The sequence below is a fragment of the Carcharhinus amblyrhynchos genome, chromosome 22 (genome assembly GCF_965287045.1).
Source record: "Carcharhinus amblyrhynchos chromosome 22, sCarAmb.v2.hapA, whole genome shotgun sequence".
NCBI classification, from domain to species: domain Eukaryota; kingdom Metazoa; phylum Chordata; class Chondrichthyes; order Carcharhiniformes; family Carcharhinidae; genus Carcharhinus; species Carcharhinus amblyrhynchos.
Genome location: NC_137345.1, coordinates 31258336 through 31277981, shown reverse-complemented (window position 1 = coordinate 31277981; position 19646 = coordinate 31258336). Strand labels below are relative to the sequence as shown.

Genomic DNA, 19646 nt, shown 5'->3' with positions numbered 1-19646 from the left:
CGTGCTGGTTAGGTGCATTGGCCATGCTAAATTCTCCCTCAGGTGTATCCAAACAGGCGCCGGAAGGTGCCGATTAAGGGATTTTCACAGTGACTTTGTTGCAGTGTTAATGTAAGCCTACTTGTGACACTAATAAATAAACTTAAAGACATTAAGGGCCAATCAACCTAACCTGTAAATCTTTGGAGTGTGAGAGGAAAGCAGAGCAAACAGCGGAGAATAAGGAGACTATTCCCTTCTTGAAAATTTCCACAAATTCTACAATCATAGTTTACCCTATTTGTTTGGATCAGAACAGCAATATATGATCATCATGTGATCTAGTCAACTCTACATAGAATTAACTGTCATTATCACCAAAATCAGATTATCTACTCATTTGTTCACTTGTTACTTGTGAGACCTGGTGTGTAAAATTATCTCCCATGTTTGCCTGCTATTAAATGCTTGCAAAGCCCTGAGGATGGGACAAGACGGTGACTCAATGGTGACAATAGTTTATCCTAATGCAGTTTTTGCAGACCTTGCTATGTATAAATTGGCAGTCACATTTCCCCATATATGACAAGCAATGAATACATTTTCAAAGTATTCATTAGTTGTGAAATGCCTCAGAGCATTCTGAAAGTTTGTCTGTTTATCCAAGATTTTTTTAAAATATAAAAGCAAGTTCTTCCAAATTTTATATGCAAGTTTAAGATCACCTGTAACTCTGATCTCAAAGCTAAACGATTCTTGTCCAAGAAGATTCTTCAGCATCACAGAATAAGTTCCAGAGTCAGATCTCTGGGAAGCTGGAATAATAAGCTGAGTGCTATCATTGGAACTGGTTACTGTAGCCTTCTCTGAGAGCTGAAATCCATCTTTTAGCCAAATTACTTCAGGAGGAGGCGATGCCTGAAAAATGCACAAGGAAAAGCCCAAGCTTTAAACCTTTCTGCTGTATCTCAAATGCAAAAATATATAAATCATTTTGTGGAGTTTCTCACTTTAAATGGCATGTGGAATCGAAATGAATTTCCTTCTTTGACAATCATAAAATCTTTTATGGATTCATTCATTATGAACTTGGGGCACACTGAAAAGCAAGAAAGAAATAACACCATAACTTTGCAGGCAGATATATACGTTTGTAAAATTTTTAAAGACATCATTGGTGTATTTCTACAATAATAGACAATAAGGTAATTTACTGTATTGCTGTTTGAAATATTACTGTGTCACATTCTATATATTGATGGTGACTATACTTCAGAAGTACTCTATTGGCTGATATACCTGAAGATGTGAAAGATGCTAAGAATAAAGTATTATTAAACTTTGTACTGGGAAATGAAATGGGGCAGATAACCAAATGAAAATGAGGGGGGTGGGGGGGATTAGGAAATAGTGATCACAACATAATTAGGTCTTGAATATTTTGGATGGTTTCCTTCCTGCCATCCTGGCCATCTCTGACTGCCTGACAGCCATTTCTATTCCAACAAATGTTAACTGGTTGCAGGTGGGATTTCCACCCCCTTATTCAAGAGGAATTGCCACCTTAGAGTACTGCGAGCCAAAGTGATTGTCCGGCAGCTGTCTATTCCCTGTAGTGACAGGAGTTGCAGTGAGCATGAGAGGAAATGCTTCAACATGCCAACGCCTAAGTCCTGGGATTGGATGCCCAAGATCCTTGGATAGGGAAGGGAGGGAGAACCTTGAGGCAGGTGGGTCATGGAGAGTGGGTGTTTGGGGTGTCAGGTCATAGATCAGAGGGCTAGGGAGTTCCAATGGCCCTTGGACTTTCAGAGGGACATATATCCGAAGGCAAAAGGTGGGGGTTGGGGGGGGTGCAGTCTGATGGAAGCCACCCTCCTCCTAACCAAAACTTATGCCCATTCATTTTCTGGGTTTCCTCATATCAGGTAGAATGCTGGGTGCGAGTTGGATATCTTCCCACTCACCATGCTGGTCAATGCGCATGGTGAACTGGTAAGGTCACACTCAATGTTTATAGTCATGTGGCCAACAGCTAAAACTTTAAAGCATGCTGCTAAGAGGGTCCAGAGAGTCCATTTCATGAGAATGATTCCAGGAATTAAAATCTTGACGTATGAGGAGCGTTTAGGGACTCTGGGTTTGTGTTCAATGGAGTTTAGAAGGATGAAGGGGGACGTTATTGCAACTTACAGAATACTGAAAGGCCTGGATGGAATGGAGGTTGGCAAGGTGTTTCCCGTGGCACAGCCTCAGAGTAATGGGACAACCCTTTAGAACTGAGATGAGGAGAGATTTCTTCAGCCAGAGGGCGGTGAATCTATGGAATTCATTGCTATAGAAGGCAGTGGAGGCCAGGTCATTGAGTGTACTTGAGACAGAAATAGATAGGTGGAGAACCTGGAGGAACAGCTTCTCATCTTCTGGCTAGGCATGTTACAGCCTTTTGGTCTCAACATCGAATTCAACAACTTCGGATGATTAGCTTATCAAACCTTAATCCCTTTGTTTTCATTTTATTTAATTTTTAACTATTCTCTGCCTTTTATTTCTTTATTGCTTTTATTTTTCTTCCCCCCTCCCACTCTTTCCCTTAGTTTATCCCCTTTCCTTAATTTTTCTCCTCCTTTGCTTCCCCTTTCCTTTTTTTCCCTTAATTTTACCTCTCTCTCATCCATCTCCCCCCTACCCCCACATCTTCGTTTGTCACAGTTTACCTTCTGATTTCAGCTTCTCTGCCATTTGGCCATTCTATTATTTCTATGAACTGCCATTAGCAACCTTTCTCCTTGTTTTTGTGGCTATGGCTCATCTTTCATTCCCTCACCCTACAGTATAAATATCACCCACTTACTATGCTGTTTAGCTTTGTCAAAGGGTCACCTGGACTTGATATGTCGGCTTGCCTCTCTCCTTACAGATTCTACCAAACCGGCTGAGATTTTACAACGTTTTCTCTTTTGGTGGGATATAAATGAAAAAGACGTTAGGTTCTTGATTGGAAAAGGGATCAAAGGTTACAGGGAAAAGGCAGGAGAATGGGGTTGAGAAACCTATCATCCATGATTGAATGGCAAAGCAGACTTGATGGGCTGAATGGGCTAATTCTGCTGCTATGTCTTATGGTTTTATGGTCCAAAAGAAGCCAACGTTATACCAGCTCAAGAACTGTGTGGAAATGTGATTAAAGCCGAACAAGCTGGCCTGCTGAACAATCATAAGAACATAAGAAATAGGAGCAGGAGTAGGCCATCTAGCCCTTCGAGCCTGCCCCGCCATTCAATAAGATCATGGCTGAGCTGTCGTGGCTCAGTTCCACATTCCCGCCCTCTCCCCATAACCCTTAATCCCCTCTCTTATCAAAAACCCATCAACCCGCATCTTAAAAATATTTAGCGAGGTAGCCTCCACCACTTCAACGGGCAGAGAATTCCAGAGATTCACCACCCTTTGAGTGAAGAAGTTCCTTCTCAACTCCGTTCTAAACCGCCCCCCCTTTATCTTGAGGCTGTGCCCCCTAGTCCTATTATCCTTTCTGAGCGGGAAGAGTCTCTCCACCTCTATCCTATCCATCCCATTCATCATCTTATACGTCTCAATGAGATCTCCCCTCATTCTTCTAAACTCTAAAGAGTACAAGCCTAGTTTATTCAGCCTCTCCTCATAGCTCAATCCCCTCAACTCTGGCATCAGCCTAGTAAACCTCCTCTGCACTCCCTCCAAGGCCAAAGTATCCTTGCGTAAGTGCAGCGCCCAAAACTGCACACAGTACTCCAGCTGCGGCCTCACCAATGCCCTATACAGCCGCAGCAAGACCTCCCTACTTTTATATTCAATCCCCCTCGCTATGAAGGCCAGCATCCCATTCGCCTTCCTGACCACCTGCTGCACCTGAAAGCTGGGTTTTTGCGACTCATGCACAAGGACCCCGAGGTCCCTCTGCACCGTCGCCTGCTGCAGTTTTTTGCCACGTAAGTGATAATCCTTCCTACCATTCTTCCTACCAAAGTGGACCACCTCGCACTTGCCAACATTAAATTCCATTTGCCATTTCCTGGCCCATTCGCCCAACCTATCTAGATCCTTCTGTAGACTCTCCACACCCTCCGCACAATTTGCCTTTCCTCCAATCTTGGTGTCATCAGCAAATTTCAACACCATACACTCGGTTCCCTCCTCCAGATCATCTATATAAATGGTAAATAGCCTTATCATCTTGTGATAAGGCCCTATTTAACATTGTTTATGAACATCCGGAGCAATGCAAAGGACGGAAGGAGGAACAATAGAGCAGAAATCTCCTGTGATCAGTGAGCAATTGGAAAAAAAGATGGTGCACATCAAAGGACTTACTTGACAAATGAAGAATGGCAAGAATCAGCATAACCAAAAGACATGCAGAGTCTTGCTGAGCAAAAAGCTGGGCAGTGGCCAGGGATGCCAAGAGAGACACAGGGCTTGGAACATTCGAAAGAGGAGCAGCATCACTTTTCAGAGAACTGAGGGACTGCTGTATACCCCGTTTCATAAAGACATGGCTCAGTCCTGCTTCACTAGTCTGTGCCCTACAATGAGAGGGCTTCTCAATCCACTGAATGGACAGCACTGTGGTCTCAGGCAAGGCTAGGGGAGGTGGAACCTGCTTCCTAATCAACACTTTGTGGTGCCTAGACATAGCAACACTGGTGAGTTTCTGCTCCTGTGATACTAAAATGCCATCCCTACTGCCTTCCACGGGAGTTCATCTCTGTTACCCTGGCAGCAAGTCACATCCCACCCCATGTGGATGTGAAGACTGTGCTGGACAAAATATATGCCATACAAATAGCCTGGAGATGAAATGTCCCAAAGCATTTTTCATCATGGCTGGAGACTTCAATCAAACCAAAAGCATCCTACCAAAATACCTGTTCCACCAGAGGTTCCACTAGACCACTGCTACACAAGCAAATATTCCTACCCACCCAGACTTTGGCAAATCAGACCACAAGACTGTGCTTCTGCTCCCGGCTTACAATCAAAAATTGAAACAGGAGAATCCGTCAAAGGAAGTTGTGCAATGTTGGTCTGAGGAATCAGATGATCTCCTATGGGGAAAAGCCAAATTTTGCAGATGCCGGAATCTGAAACAAAAACTGAACATGCTAGAAAATCTGAGCAGGTCTGACAGTATCTGTGGGGAGAGAATAGAGCCAAGGGTCATCTAGACTCGAACTGTTGGCTCTGACCTCCAATGGGACTGTTTAGAGTCAGTAGACTAGTCAATATTTAAAAATTCTGTGACAGCCTAATCAAGTATAATAACTGACTTCATTAGAAAGTACGTAGAAGACTGTGTGCCAAAGGAGCAAATCCGGGTGTTTCTCAATCAGAAACTATGGATGAACAGGGATATCTATTGCCTGCTGCAGTCCAAGTCTGAGGCGTTCAAGTCAGGCAATCCTACCTATACAAGAAAGCCAGATATGATTTAAGGAGATCCATCAAAGATGCCTAAAGACAGTACCGGACTAAGCTAGGGCCCAAGCTAACCACATGGACCCCCACCAACTATAGCAAGATCTGCAAGACATAACAGGCCACAAGATGAAGGCATACAAAATCGCTGGCAACAGTGCACCCCTCCCTGATGAGATCGTTGCATTCTATGCCAGTTTTGAACAAAAGGTCGGAGAGAGCATGCCCTCCACCCCAGAAGTCTTGGTTGAACCTATATCCGAGGTCACCATTGCAGATATCAGAGCAGCCTTCTTGATGGTCAACCCATGGAAAGCAAGTGGCCTGGGTGGGGTACCCAGATAAGTAATCAGATACTGCGTGGACCAGCTGGCAGGTGTATTCACAGACATCTTCAACCTCTTTTTACAATAATGTGAGGTCTCTGTCTGCTTCAAGAAGATGACCATCATCCCGGTACCAAAGAAAAGGCAGGCAGCATGCCTTAATGACTATTGATTGGTGGCTCTGACATCCATCATTATGAAGTGCTTCGAAAGTTAATCATGGCATGAATCAATTTCGGCCTCCCAGATTGTCTGGAGCCACAATAGGTCGACAACAGATACCCTTGCCCTTCACTCAACCTTGTCAACCGAGCCAACAAAAACCATGTCAGACTCCTATTTATTGACTATAGCTCAGCCAACCTTAATACCATCATTCCTACAAAACACATCTCCAAACTCCGTGGCCTGGGGCTCGGCTCCTCCGTCTGCAACTGGACCCTGAACTTCCTGACCACAATCAGTAAGGATAGGCAACAACACCTCTTCCACGATCATCCTCAACACCTGTGCTGTGTTTTCAGCCCCTTACTATACTCCTTACACATCTATGACTCTGTGGCCAAATTCCCCTCCAACTTGATTTTTAAGTTTGCTGATGACACCGCCATAGTGAGCTGATTTTCATACAATGACAAGACGGAGTGCAGGAAGGAGATAGAGAATCTGATGAACTGGTGCGATGACAATAATCTCTCCCTCAATGTCAACAAAATGAAAGAGACAAGAGACAGTCATTGACTTCAGGAAATGTAGTGGAAGACATGTCCCTTTCTACATCAATGGGGACAAAGTAGAAGTCGTTGAAAGCTTCAAGTTTTTAGGTGTCCCCATCATCAACAACCTATCCTGGTTCCTCCATGCTGATGCTATAGTTAAGAAAGCCCACCAAAGCCTCTACTTTCTCAGAAGACTAAGGAAATTTGGCCTATCTGCTACGACTCTCACCAACCTTTACAGATGCATCATAGAAAGCATTTTATCTGGTTGTATCACAGCTTGGTATGTCTCCTGCTCTGTCCAAGACTGCAAGAGGGTCGTGAATGAGGCCCAGTCCATCACTCAAACCAGCCTCCCACCCATTGACTCTGTCTATACTGCCTCAGAAAAGCAGCCAGCATAATGCACCTTGGACATACTTTCTTCCACCTTCTCCTGTCGGGAAAAGATACAAAAATCTGGGGACACATGCCAACCAATGCAAGAACAGCTTCTTCCCTGCTGCCATCTGACTTTTGAATGGACCTACCTCACATTAAGTTGATCTTTCTCTACACCCTAACTATGACTGTAACACTACATTCTGCACACTCTCCTTTCCTTTTCTATGTACAGTATGCTTTGAATGTATAGCATGCAAGAAATGATACTTTTCACTGTATCTTAGTATATGTGACAATAATAAATCAAATCTAAAAGTATGAGCTACATAAGGCATCACCGCTGTGGAGATATGAGCAAAAGTGGGAAGAACCATCATGCAAGACACACCTTAGCCGAGACTCAGTGAAAACCCTTTGTAGGAAGAGCTTGACCAGCTCCACCTCATCAGATAGTCCAAGTTACAAAATCTTATTTTAATTGTTTATTGGAAATACTCATTTATTTATTAGTAGATCCAGTAAGTGTGTGTTTATCTCCAATTCCAGTTGAGCAGAATAGGACTCTGACTCCTCAACATGTTAAACTATAAATACAATTACCTGGTGGAGGCATGGCAATGACATAGTTGTCTAATTCTATAGGTTCCCCCATTCCACCTTCATTGGCAGCTCTCACACGTAGAAAATGCATTCCCATTTTTGTTAAGCCTTTCACGGTATATGAAGTCAGCCCCACTGGAACAGCGTTGCATCTGGTCCACGTTGTACTCTCAGAAGATTTCATTTCAACTATGTACCCTTTAGGAATATTATTGCCCTGGTAAATCGGTGGGCTCCAGGCAAGAGATATGGTTGAGTAGGTGGAGTCTGTTACTCTGAGGTCTCTTACAGTTCCAGGTAGCTCTGCAAGTAAAAGGCAGCAAAAAGTCATCAAGACATATCTCCATCATAATTTGAGATCAGTTTATAAATTATTGAAATTAAAAAATGTTTCAAACACATTAAGGCAGAATTTTACTTTTACCCATTGGCATATTGGTAGGTAGGGGGTGAATGTAAAATTAATGACCTTCCAACATGCTTCCTACTCATTCCAAATTCTCTGCAATTTTATGCTTAGAAGGTCAAGACCAGCTCAGTCTTGCCGCAGTTGCCAATTATTGACCACTTAAGGGCTGCTTCCACTCAATTTTCAGGTTGGTGGATAGAGTCCTCGAGCCCTAAAAGTAACCAGGTTCAGATCTCGGGCAGAAAGGGGAGGGGGTACCTCGATCACCATCTTTCTTTTAACATCAGGCACCCCTGCAAAAGGTCCAGTCCCTGTAAGACTTTCCTCCTTCCCCCACCCAGCCTCTCCACCAACACCCCATTCCCAATTATGACCAGACCCCTGCACTTCATCTTCCCACACTGAGAACCCCAAAACCTAGCTGGTTCTGGACATCTGGGACTTAGGCTCTGGGGATAGCTTGCAGTCCCAATTCTGTCCATTGTAGCTTCTACAGTGCCAGGAGCTACAATGGAGAGCTGTTGACCAAATCAGATTAAGCAGGAGATCTCCGAGACAAGATTTCCTGCTGATTGAGGGGTTGAAGCCTATCTCCAGCCAATTAAGACTCATTGGAACATAAACTAGCTGTGGGGCAGGCCAGATGGGTAGAGATGTGTTTTCTGTCAACGTTCCTCCCCATCGTCCACTTTATGAGGTTGAGTTTGGGGTTGGAGAAGGTGGTGGAGCAGATTCTCATACTGTTTTATGTGCCCCCTGCAGGAAACATGCTTAATAAAAGCAAATTACTGTGGAATCTGAAACCAAAAGAGGAAATACTGGGAAATCTCAGCAAGTCTGGCAGCATCTGTAAGGAGAGAGAAAAGCTGACGTTTCAAGTCCGGATAACTCTTTATCAGAACTTTGACAAAGCATTGTCTGGACTCGAAAATCAGCTCTTTTCTCTCTTTGCAGATGTTGCCAGATCTGCTAAGATTTCCCAGGAAATATACCTGCTGGGGCAGATAAAATTCAGCCCTCTCATCTCTCCTGGAATACAATAATGACAAAGTGACATCCTGATAACATTTACCCCAATCCTCCTGAGCATCAATAAACAATTAAATCAAATTAATTTGATGAGTAGAGAACAAGTGCAATTTTTATAAAAATATACTCTACATTGGGCCCGCCCATCTGTGAGGAATCAAACAATTTTCTCGGCTCCATGGAAACAGGGTTGAAGACAATGTGGGGATAGAGGGAAGGGTGGCTGAGACATGGTGGGTGCCATATCATGTTGGGTCCGATGTTTTCCCACTACTTTCTCGGACTTGAGCTAGTAATAGGATCAGCTGCTTACTCCAGGGAGGTGCAAAGAGCAAATGAATGATAACTTTGTGACATCGCATGGACTTTCTCACTCATGGGGTGGCACAATGGCAGAGTGATTAGCACTTCTGTCTCACAGCCCCAGGAACCTGGGTTCGATTCCAGCCTTGGGTGACTGTGTAGAATTTGCATGTTCTCTCTGTGTCTATGTGGATTTCCTCCTTGTGCTCCAGTTTCTTCCCCAATGCCAAAAATATTCAGGTTAGATGGATTGGCCATGTTAAATTGTCCTTTTTTTTGTTTTTATTCCAACTCAATCAAATCAAGTCCAGTTCAGAGTCTCAACAAGTTGAGACATTCCCGATCCAAGATGACAAAACAGGGCTCTCACCTCCTGATCTCATTCACATCTTAGCCAAAAGGCCGAACTGCCACTTTTAAAGATTACTTCAAATGAAGCTAAAATGTAACCTATTGACTTCAACCAAGCACAGCATGTTGACACTACACATGACCTTAGCCTAAAGGCCGAGAAGTGTGATGGATTAGTCAAGATAAATGTGCAATGTTACAGGGACAGGGCAGAGGGGAGAGTCTGGGTCGAATTCTCCTTTAGAGAAGTAATGCAAACTCAATGGGCTGAATGGCCTCTTTCTGCACTGTATGGACCCTGTGGTTCCCCCATCCCATTGCATGTTTATTAGAGGCATGGCCATTTCAGAGTGGAAGTTTCCATACCCGAGTGACAGGACCACAGAGGTGAAAGGTCACCCAATCACGGCTGCAGAGAGGTTTCCCCTCTGTCTGCAATGCAGTCCTCCAGCAAGGATGACTCCCGTGTTGATGCTCTTTCTCAATCCTTGACCAACTTCAGTAGCGGTTACCTCCGTTTAAGGTTCTGGAGCTGCTGAATCTCCTGCAGGTTGGACCTGCAACCTGAGAGTCGCTCTGCCATCCTTCACAGGACAGTGAGTGTGGAGGTGGCCAATTAAGAGGCCGCCTCCTAGTAGATTGCCCCACCTGTGTCACTGCTCAAAAGGGTTTGAGACCCCCATTTGGGCCTGACATCAGGGCCCTGAACCCATTAATACAAACAGCTCACAAAATCTGTAGAAGTGTTGGATCTGGTTAACTCCAATTGCAGGAATTATAAATTTCACCCCGTATATGCTAATTTGTTATCTCATTATTGTGCAATATAATTTATTTTTACTTCTTGCATTGTTTCATATCATTATGATGGACAATTATCCTTATCTGTAAAATGCACACAGAACACTTACTCATAGGCTCACGAGCGAAGACTGCTTCAGTTTCACAGCTGGGCTCTCCTGGACCGGAGGAGTTTACGGCAATCACTCGGAATTCATACTCTAGCCCCTCGACAACATCTGTAACTGTCCACTTATTACCTATGTGAAATGGGTAGCAATCATTTTAGAAATCACAGCAACTCTTAAGATGCCTTCCTGCCCTTCTTTCAGTTAATGTGGAACTCAGTGAATATACTATTAAAATGGATTTGTAATCTTTCAGAATTTCAACATTCAGTTGATTTTTTTTTAAACTCAGTTTTTTTTATGGCAGCATCTACAGCATGGGTGTTTGTGAACATTTGTGTATTTAAATAAACCAATTTTTATTCAGTTTATACCATTGTATCATTCATAAGAACTGATCCTTTAAAACAGATATGGTTAAACACATCTTAAACACCAAACTGGAGCATAGAATTAACTCTTTCTTGTGAGGTAACGCATTTTGGAGGGTCTAATACAGATAGGAAATATACAGTAAGCGGCAGAACCCTTAAGAGTATTGGTAGGCAGAGGCATCTGGGTATATAGGTACACAGGTCATTGAAAGTGGCAACACAGGTGGAGAAGTGTTCAAAAAGGCATACGACATGCTTGCCTTCATCGGCTGGGGCATTGAGTTTAAAAATTGACAAGTCATATTGCAGCTTTACAGAACTTTAGTTAGGCCGCTCTTGGAATATAGCATTCAATTCTAGTTGCTACACCAGCAAGAGGATGTGGAGGCTTTGGAGAGGGTGCAGAAAATATTTACTGAGATGTTGCTTGGTATGGAGGGCATTAGTTATGAGGAGAGGTTGGAGAAGCTTGGTTTGTTCTCACTTGGAATGATGGAGGTTGAGGGACGACCTGATAGAAATCTACAAGATTATGAATGGCGCAGACATAGTGGATAGTCAGCAACTTTTTCCTAGGATGGAAGAGTCAATTACCGGGGGCATAGGCTTAAGTTGCAAGGGCAATGTTTAAAGGAGATGTACGGGGCAAGTTTTTTTTAACACAGAGGGTGGTGGGTAGCTGGAACTCACTGCCAAGAGAGGTAGTGGAAGCAGGTACGATAGTGATCTTTAAGGGGCATCTTGACAAATACACAAATAGGATGGGGATGGAGGCATATAGTCTCCTGAAGGGTAGGGGGTGTTCAGTTGGGCAGCATGATTGGTGTGGGTTTGGAGGGCCAAAGACCCTGTTCCTGTGCTGTAATTTTCTTTGTTCTCTCTTTTCTTTGTTTTACATGATGCAAGGTCTTAATATATTGCTTTTTTTTATATTCACGTTCAATTAAAGATGATTTGCATTGAATCTTAAACTAAGACAATTTTTTTCTAGCAAAATAACACTTTGTTTAGGAGGAATGACATGAAACATTGGTAGTTTATAATAATCCTTTTAACAGGTTAGGCAGAAAGAACAGCTTTATTCCTACTGATGTATTTGGAGCATTAGGAGTAATTCGAGTAATCTATGTCACCTGTATTGCATTAAAGATAATGTCTCATTATTTACTTTTTGATTTAGGCTTATTTGAGTATTAATGCCACTTTCTTACATAAAATGATCTACAATATGAAATTAGGTTCACACTTCTGCCTCACAGTGCCAGTGACCCGGATTCGATTCTAGCTTGGGTCACTATTTGTGCAGAGCTTGATGTGGAGATGCCGGCGTTGGACTGGGGTAAACATAGTAAGAAGTCTCACAATATCAGGTCAAAGTCCAACTGATTGGACTTTAAAGCTTGCTGGACTTTAACCTGGTGTTGTGAGACTTCTTACTGTGTGTAGAGTTTGGACATTCTTCCCATTCCACGTGGGTTTGTTTTGGGAGCTCTGCTTTCTTCCCACAGTCTGAAAGATGTACTGGTTAGGTGCATTGGCCATGCTAAATTCTCCCTCAGTATACCCAAACTTAGTGTGGTGACGAGGGGATTTCATTGCAGTGTTAATGTAAGCCCACTTGTGACACTAATAAATAAACTTTTAAACTTTAAATTCAAGGCCAGAGTTGAACCTGGTGCTATAAGGCAACAGCAATAAGCCAATTATCTATCTATCTGTGTCAATTAATTTGAATTTAAATTTTGAACTCATGGCTCCAGAGCAATGAGCCCAGATGTCTAGATTATTCACCCAATAACACTTCCACCAAGCTTCCCACAATCTGAAAGGCATGCTGATTCGGTGCATTGGTTATGCTAAATTCTCCCTCGGTGTACCCAAACAGAGGCCAGACTATGGCGACAAGGGGATTTTCACAGTAACTTCATTGCAGTGTTAATGTAAGCCTACTGTGACACTGATTAAAAAAGAAACTTTCAAAATAAACTTTAGGTATTAAATATGAGTTATGTATCATGCATTTAAATTATAAAAAAAATTCAATACAATAGTTTTAAACTGTGGCTGGAATACTCGAGCTCTTCATGCTGGTGGGATCTTTTGGTTCTGCTGACGGTGCACCCTGCCACAGGTTTCCTGACAGTGTGGGGTGGAGTCAGTGGGAAATCCCATCAGCAGCAGGACCAGAAAATCTTGCCGCTGGTGAACGGTGTGCTACCTCATGCCACAGGGAGCCCAGACAATCCCCCCTGCCCCCACCGTATCTTTGTTATGGCATCAGTATTATGAGTGTTGAGTCAGCTTTTTCGCCAGCCTGGGGAGCTGGGGTGGGAAAGTCCTGGAGAGATGGGCCAGATTGTCATTAGGGCATTTTAGTGATGGTGGGACCAGATGCAGAGAGGCTTCTCATTGTAAGTAAGGGAAGGACAGCGGGTTTACATAATTAATGGTCAAGTTAGTGACAATTCTACATTGCCCTCAGCTTTGTGGGAGGAGGGGAGACTATCAGCTAAATGGAGGTGGCCTCCCTTCTGTAGTCTGGAGAGATGTTTGAATGGAACAATGGAGGAGCTGTGGGAAGTGAAGAGGAAGGGGTTCCCTGTGAATTTTAGTCTTTTTTCTTTAATTACTTACTAGGACCAAGGTCCCATGTGTACCTCAGCAGCAACCACGTCTCTCAGTGGAGCTACAAAGTCTACAGAGCTTCCAGCCCTGTGACTGGGCTGGTAGCATCAGGTCCCACTGTACTGTCCTTTTTGGATGGCGTGTCCACAGATTGCCAGAGACTGCATATGGTAAAATTGCTGAGTGGGTACCACGCGGGGGCTGTGGAGTCACTTTTTACCCCGATGTCGGGGTCTCAATGTCACTTTTAAAATCCAGCCCTTGCCCTTACCTGTGATTGGAGTATCAGTGACAGCAGTCCAGGTATTGCTACCTTTCTTGCGCTTTTCTACGATATATCCAATTATTCTGGAATCACCAGTATTACGTGGTGGAGTCCATGACACGGTAATGGACTTGCTGTTTGCATTCAAGATGTTTAGTTTTTCTGAAGGTCCAGGGACAGCTGGAAAAAAAAATTTGCATTAAGTTTTAAATTTGGAAGCTATTTTGAATGAAAATTATTGCATTGTCCTACTGTTGTACATAAATGTAACCATACAATGGCCCAACGTTACAAGAACTTACCTTTTCTACCAGCTCTGATTACATCAGACACCAATGCTTCACTTACGCCTTCTGAATTCACTGCCCAAACTTTGAACTTGTAATTCTTTCCATGCTCCACTTTGTCGGAAGTGAATGTTGTTGTTGACTTGTTCACTTCACCAACTTTGGTCCATGTACTTCTACCCATCTGTTGTCTTTCGATTGCATAGCAATCTATAGGTTTCCCACCATCATCTTTCGGGGGCTTCCACTTAAAGGAAATGCAATTGCCAGAACTTTCTAGGACTTCTACAGGCCCCTGAGGTGCCTGTGGTTTATCTGAAACAGGACACCCATGATATCTTCAATAATTTATTTAAATGAAATTAGATACCAATATTTCTGCCAAAGCAATTAATATCCTGTAGTCAAGTGATGTCAACAAATGTTTTGCTGCTCGTTGATGCTTCTTTAAATCTGACACGTTATAAAACTTTGCAATGCTGAGTTACATAATTAGATAACAATTTAATAATGCTTTGCTGAAATTCTTGTTATTTAAGCCCATCATGGATAAAAGAAAATACACAAATGACCATGCCCTCAATTATGATTTTTGTACCAGAGTCAAGGGCAATTGATGCCCCCCAGCACTGACTCTACTGGAATATTCAAAGGGAAATAACCTTGTTAGAATGAATTGTTGGACATCTACATGACAATGCCTGCACCATCAGTATCTACTTGCTCCAAACTGCTGGGAAATCTGGTCTCTGCTTCCATATCCAGCAAATATGCCAGCACTTAAGCCTGAAACATGAAAATTGGCCTCAGGTAATCCCTTTGGTAAGGAGTTTGCATTGACTTTAAAGGTAAATTCACCAATTATTCGGTCTTTGAGGTCCAGGTCATTTCCCTGGCTTATCACTCTTTGAAGGTCATCACTTGGCCTTTATCAGTGAGTGTCCTAGCATCCACTTAGATCCTTGTGACAGGAAGGATATGGGAGCTCCTAACACAGGGAGTCTCCTGACTCCTTAAAGATAGGTACCCTAGGAAGAGATGGCAGGTATGTCCAGTAGGAATGCAGAAGCTTGGGCCATGATATGCCAGCCATTAAAATGCATGCTTTTCATTTCAAATGGTAAATTCAAAGTATTCAAACCTCCGCAAAATGGTTTTACTGGTCAGGAATGGTCAAGCACATCCTGATCAAACTCTGGAGGATCTGATATTAAACAGTAACAACAGATTGAGGCACTAATAACTGAAATCATAGGCACAGATTTGGTGCACTGGTGCACTCAGTTTCTAAACTCGACCATGCTGCATAGGATTAGCTTTTCGCCCCTTAGATGAACGCACCATCAAATGAGAAGCCCCCATTTCCTACCTGCTAGCCAGTCAACATTAGGGGCCTAAAAAGAGTAAACTTCTGTGAGAGGAGAGGGTATACATCATTATCCCCACATCATAAGAGGTTGCGTATAGTCTAAATAAAGTTATTATATAAACAAAGGGATCACGAAGCCGAACACAATGGGCGGAATTTTACTGGCACATCCGCCTGAGTTTCGTACGATCCTGCCCAAGGCCAACGAAGAACATCATATAGCTTTGCCCGTCCCTGGCTGGTGTGCCGGTAAAATTCCAGCCAATATTGAAGATGACATAAATATAACTACTGCAAAACTAGCACAAAAATAATAAAAGTAGCAAAATAAAGAAAACAGCAAGGTATAAATACATTACCAGTGACAGCCAGCCTAACGTTTGCGCTTGCTGTACCACTTTCATTCTTCAGTTTAATTGTTATGTTTCCACTATCCTTTCGATTACATTTGGAGATTGATAGTCGTGAAAAATTTTTACTTGTGTCAATGCTAATTCTGTTGTCTTCAAACAGTTCTTCCCCATCTTTATACCAAGATACCTTTACTGGTGGCTTTCCTGAGAATGGCACTTTCATTGTTGCCGTTTGACCAGCCTTAACAACTGTGATTTTCTTTTCCAATTGGTCAAGCACATCCTGATCAAACTCTGGAGGATCTGATATTAAACAGTAACAACAAAGACAATCATTTACAATCATCTAGTAGCTCTAAATTCTATTGAACTGAAATGTTTAATTATGCTGAATTTTATGTGACCTGCTGATCAGTTCATATTGCTATTTGGATGAACATGTACTTTTTAAGTAGAATTTTCAGATATATATATATATCTTTGCGTTAAGGTAAGTAGAGTGATTTCAGTTTTATGTACATGGTTTGTGAGCCACGGTGCCTAAAGATCTGGGTGGACCCATGGCTGAAAGGTCAGTCTTTTGGATTTGTCCCCTGAAGATAAACAGATAGGTTGAATAGGGGTTCGAAGTTTAATGATTTTTTTGGGAAAAAAAAGCACAAAGGAGGGAAAACTGGGCTTTTGCCTCATGACAGTGGTCATGTGAAACAGAGAAAGACAGGGAAGAGTTCAACATGTGTCAGAGAATAAAGACAGGGATTGTTCAGCTGTCTGAGAAAAGCTTAATGCAAGGCTCGAGAATTATAGAATCTCTACAATACAAAAGGAGGCAATTCAACCCATCAAGCCTGTATCAACCACATGCCATCCAGGCCTTATTCCCATAACCCCATACACTTAGCCTGCTAATCCCCCTGACGCTAGGGTCAATTTAGCATGGCCAATCCGTACATCTTTAGACTGTGGGAGGAAACCAGAGCATTCAGAGGAAACCCATGCAGACACGGAGAGAAAGTGCAAACTCCACACAGACAGTCATCCAAGGGTAGAATCAAATCTAGGTCCTTGGCGCTATGAGGTAGGAGTGATAACTATTGTGCCACAGTGCTGGAGGGACAGTGGTAAACTCAGTAGTCAGTTATAGGACTCAGTAAAATGATCAGTTTAGAGGTATTGCTATTGAAATAATGGCTGGAATTCTCTGGCTGTTCACGCAGGTGGGATCTCTAGTTCCACCAGCAATGCACCCACTCCTGTGGGTATTCCAGTAGCATGGGTTGACACTAATGGGAAATGCTATTGATATTGATGGCAACAAAGAACCCTGCCACCAGCAAACGGTGCACTGTCTCCCACAGCTGAGAAACACGTGGCTGGGAAGCAGAGAATCTCACTTGGTGAGTTTAAAGTGTTATTTTTGGATGCCTCAGGAAGGCTATGAGTTGAGTGTGAAGCATCAAGTGAATGTTCGATAAATTTCTGGAAGAAAACTATTTTCAAGTGGGCCAATTCCAAGCAAGGAACCTTTGTGTCCAAGCTAGTGGTAACTCTTCATGGATTGCGCATCTGTAAATGCATTGCTGGGTAAGGGGATGTCAGGAAATTGACTAATCTTCTTGGATTGAAATCTTTCTAACCTTTTTTGCCTGGTGTGATATAGTCCATTTTTCTTGTTTAACAGATATTTTTTTCTTTGTGTTAAAAGTCCATCAGCAGATTCCTGTGAATTTGTTCAGTAACCTTCCTCTGTGGTTTTCTAGAAAAGGTAAGCTCTATTAAGACAGGTTCAACTGTGGATCTGACTTGGGATCAGCTGGGATCGTGACACTACCGGTTATACCATGGGCTTTTATGTGGCAAAAAAATAAGGACACATGTACTAATGAGTTAAGCTAATGAAGGTGGCTGGAAGAGTTTGTTCAGCAGAACCTGGAGCACATTTGAAAGGACTAAAGTTTGCTTTAGAATTGATCAATACAAAGCACTTCAAAATATCCTAAGAGGCACATAATGTGCCATATAAATGGAAGTTCTTTCTGGAATTTACACATGGGCTATAGCTAATTAGGGAAAAGAAAACATAGCAAATGGTATGTTTAAACATGTTAATTGGCATTTGTCTGTTTGCATAGTTCACAGCACAGAATCAGATTATTTCACCCAGTTAGACTTTGTCAGCATTTATATGTGTGTGAGTCTGCTTCCCCCCTCCCACAACTACTTCTTCCCATTCTGCCACCAAAGATCAAAACTTAAATGATTGATACATAACACAAAGTGAAATAGCTGCCTCCAAAATATAAACCTATCTGGGGTCCAATGACAGTGTGTCTGCAAAGGATATTGCATAAATGTTCCTATGTCTGAACAAACTTGAGTAGCAATGCCATACTTTATCTGTTATTCAGGCAGCACTAAACCGTCAGATTCAAATGTGCTAATATGTCAAAGCACATGAAATCGTTTTTTCAAGCTTCAGTGGAAAATGAAATAATACTTCACTGATTTGGTCAAATACAAAAGCACTGTCAGTTTGTTCTTAGCCACTTTGCAAGACCAAGCTATTAACTGCACTGCTGGCTTATCTCCAGGCAATGATTTCAAGTCATATCTGCAAGCTCAGTGGAAACATAAAGGCTATTCAATTTTCTTTTTGCAAGATGTAAGATTTCAGGAACGAATTTGTAAAAAATGAAAATCTGAAGCATGAAATGTGCATGTATTAGGTGTTTGAAAATGTTGGTGATCTATGAGTCACATTGTGAAGCAGTTTATTTAGTCATAGATTTTTATAGCCTCTAAATTTAACATTGCATTGTTATTTCATTTGGGGCAGAACGGTGACAGTGGATAGCACCATTGCCGCACAGTACCAGGGACCCGAGTCCAATTCTGGCATGTATGGAATTTGTACTGTTATCGGACAACAAATTTTATGAAATTGGGCACACAATATGGAAGCAGACTAAAGTTACACTCAGAGCCTCTCCACTAAAAATCACAAAGTAACAGACACAGACTAGCAGGTAAGAGCATGCTTTTAGAATGCAAATGAGGACTAGTACACAAGGGAAGCTGGACAGGATGGCACCTACAGGAACTAAATTAAAAAAACACATCCCCACCCCATCAAAATCAGCACTTCTAAAACAGTCAAACAACCCGTGGAGACACTTAAAAATTAGCATAGGTAAGGAAACATCCCTGGCCCCTCAAACCTCTTTTGAGATCAATGACACGCCTATGGTTCAAACCCCGAAGATTCTAGACCATTAATAACCAATCAGACAAAACGATTAACACACACCTAAAGCAATTTCCCCAACACTTGAAAACATCGAATACTATAAGGTCAAATACTATAAACAAAGTATTAGCATTTGAATCGCAAACTACACCGAAGTTCAGGTATAACTATAGCCTGCCGTGAGGGATCATTAGAGCGCTTTCGGGACAGTCCGATTGTATGTCCTGACAGCGCTTCTCTGTCAATGTAAAAGAAAATAAAGCTGTGCCGTTATTGAACTTCACCCCAAGTCTGTAGTGGTCGTTTCGCCCACTCGCGCTAACAGTACATTCTCCCCATGTCTGCGTGGGTTTCCTCGGATGTTCCAGTTTCCTTCCACAGTCCAAAGATGTGCAGGTTAGGTGGAAAGACCATGCTAAATTGACTGTAATGTCAGGGCATTAGCAGGATAAATATGTTGTCTTATAGGAATTGGGCCTGGGTGGGATTGTGGTCGGTGCAGACTTGATGGGCCAAATAGCCACCTTCTGCACTGTAGGGATTCTATGATAGGAATGTATTGAGAGGAAGTGAAAGCAATAGGTCAGATTCAAATTCTCCTTTTTCTTGCTGTTGTGAATATTTGTTAGTTTTACTGTGGATTTGAATTGAATCAGGTGAT

At 42.5% G+C, this 19646-nt stretch overlaps 1 protein-coding gene and 1 long non-coding RNA gene across 2 annotated transcripts in view; both read right to left on the bottom strand.

Moving 5' to 3' along the window:
- Nucleotides 1-19646, bottom strand: part of LOC145357037 (uncharacterized) — a 447747-nt gene that overhangs the window by 135422 nt on the left and 292679 nt on the right. The window lies entirely within an intron of this gene.
- LOC145357035 (immunoglobulin-like and fibronectin type III domain-containing protein 1) overlaps nucleotides 1-19646 on the bottom strand; it is a 79139-nt gene that overhangs the window by 11934 nt on the left and 47559 nt on the right. The window contains exons 15-21 of the mRNA XM_080210087.1: nucleotides 15745-16041; nucleotides 14032-14331; nucleotides 13736-13909; nucleotides 10469-10597; nucleotides 7466-7768; nucleotides 990-1078; nucleotides 705-897 (exon numbers count right to left, since the gene is read on the bottom strand). Of these exons, the coding sequence (XP_080066213.1) occupies nucleotides 705-897; nucleotides 990-1078; nucleotides 7466-7768; nucleotides 10469-10597; nucleotides 13736-13909; nucleotides 14032-14331; nucleotides 15745-16041 (1485 nt within the window). The remainder of the gene's footprint in view (nucleotides 1-704; nucleotides 898-989; nucleotides 1079-7465; nucleotides 7769-10468; nucleotides 10598-13735; nucleotides 13910-14031; nucleotides 14332-15744; nucleotides 16042-19646) is intronic.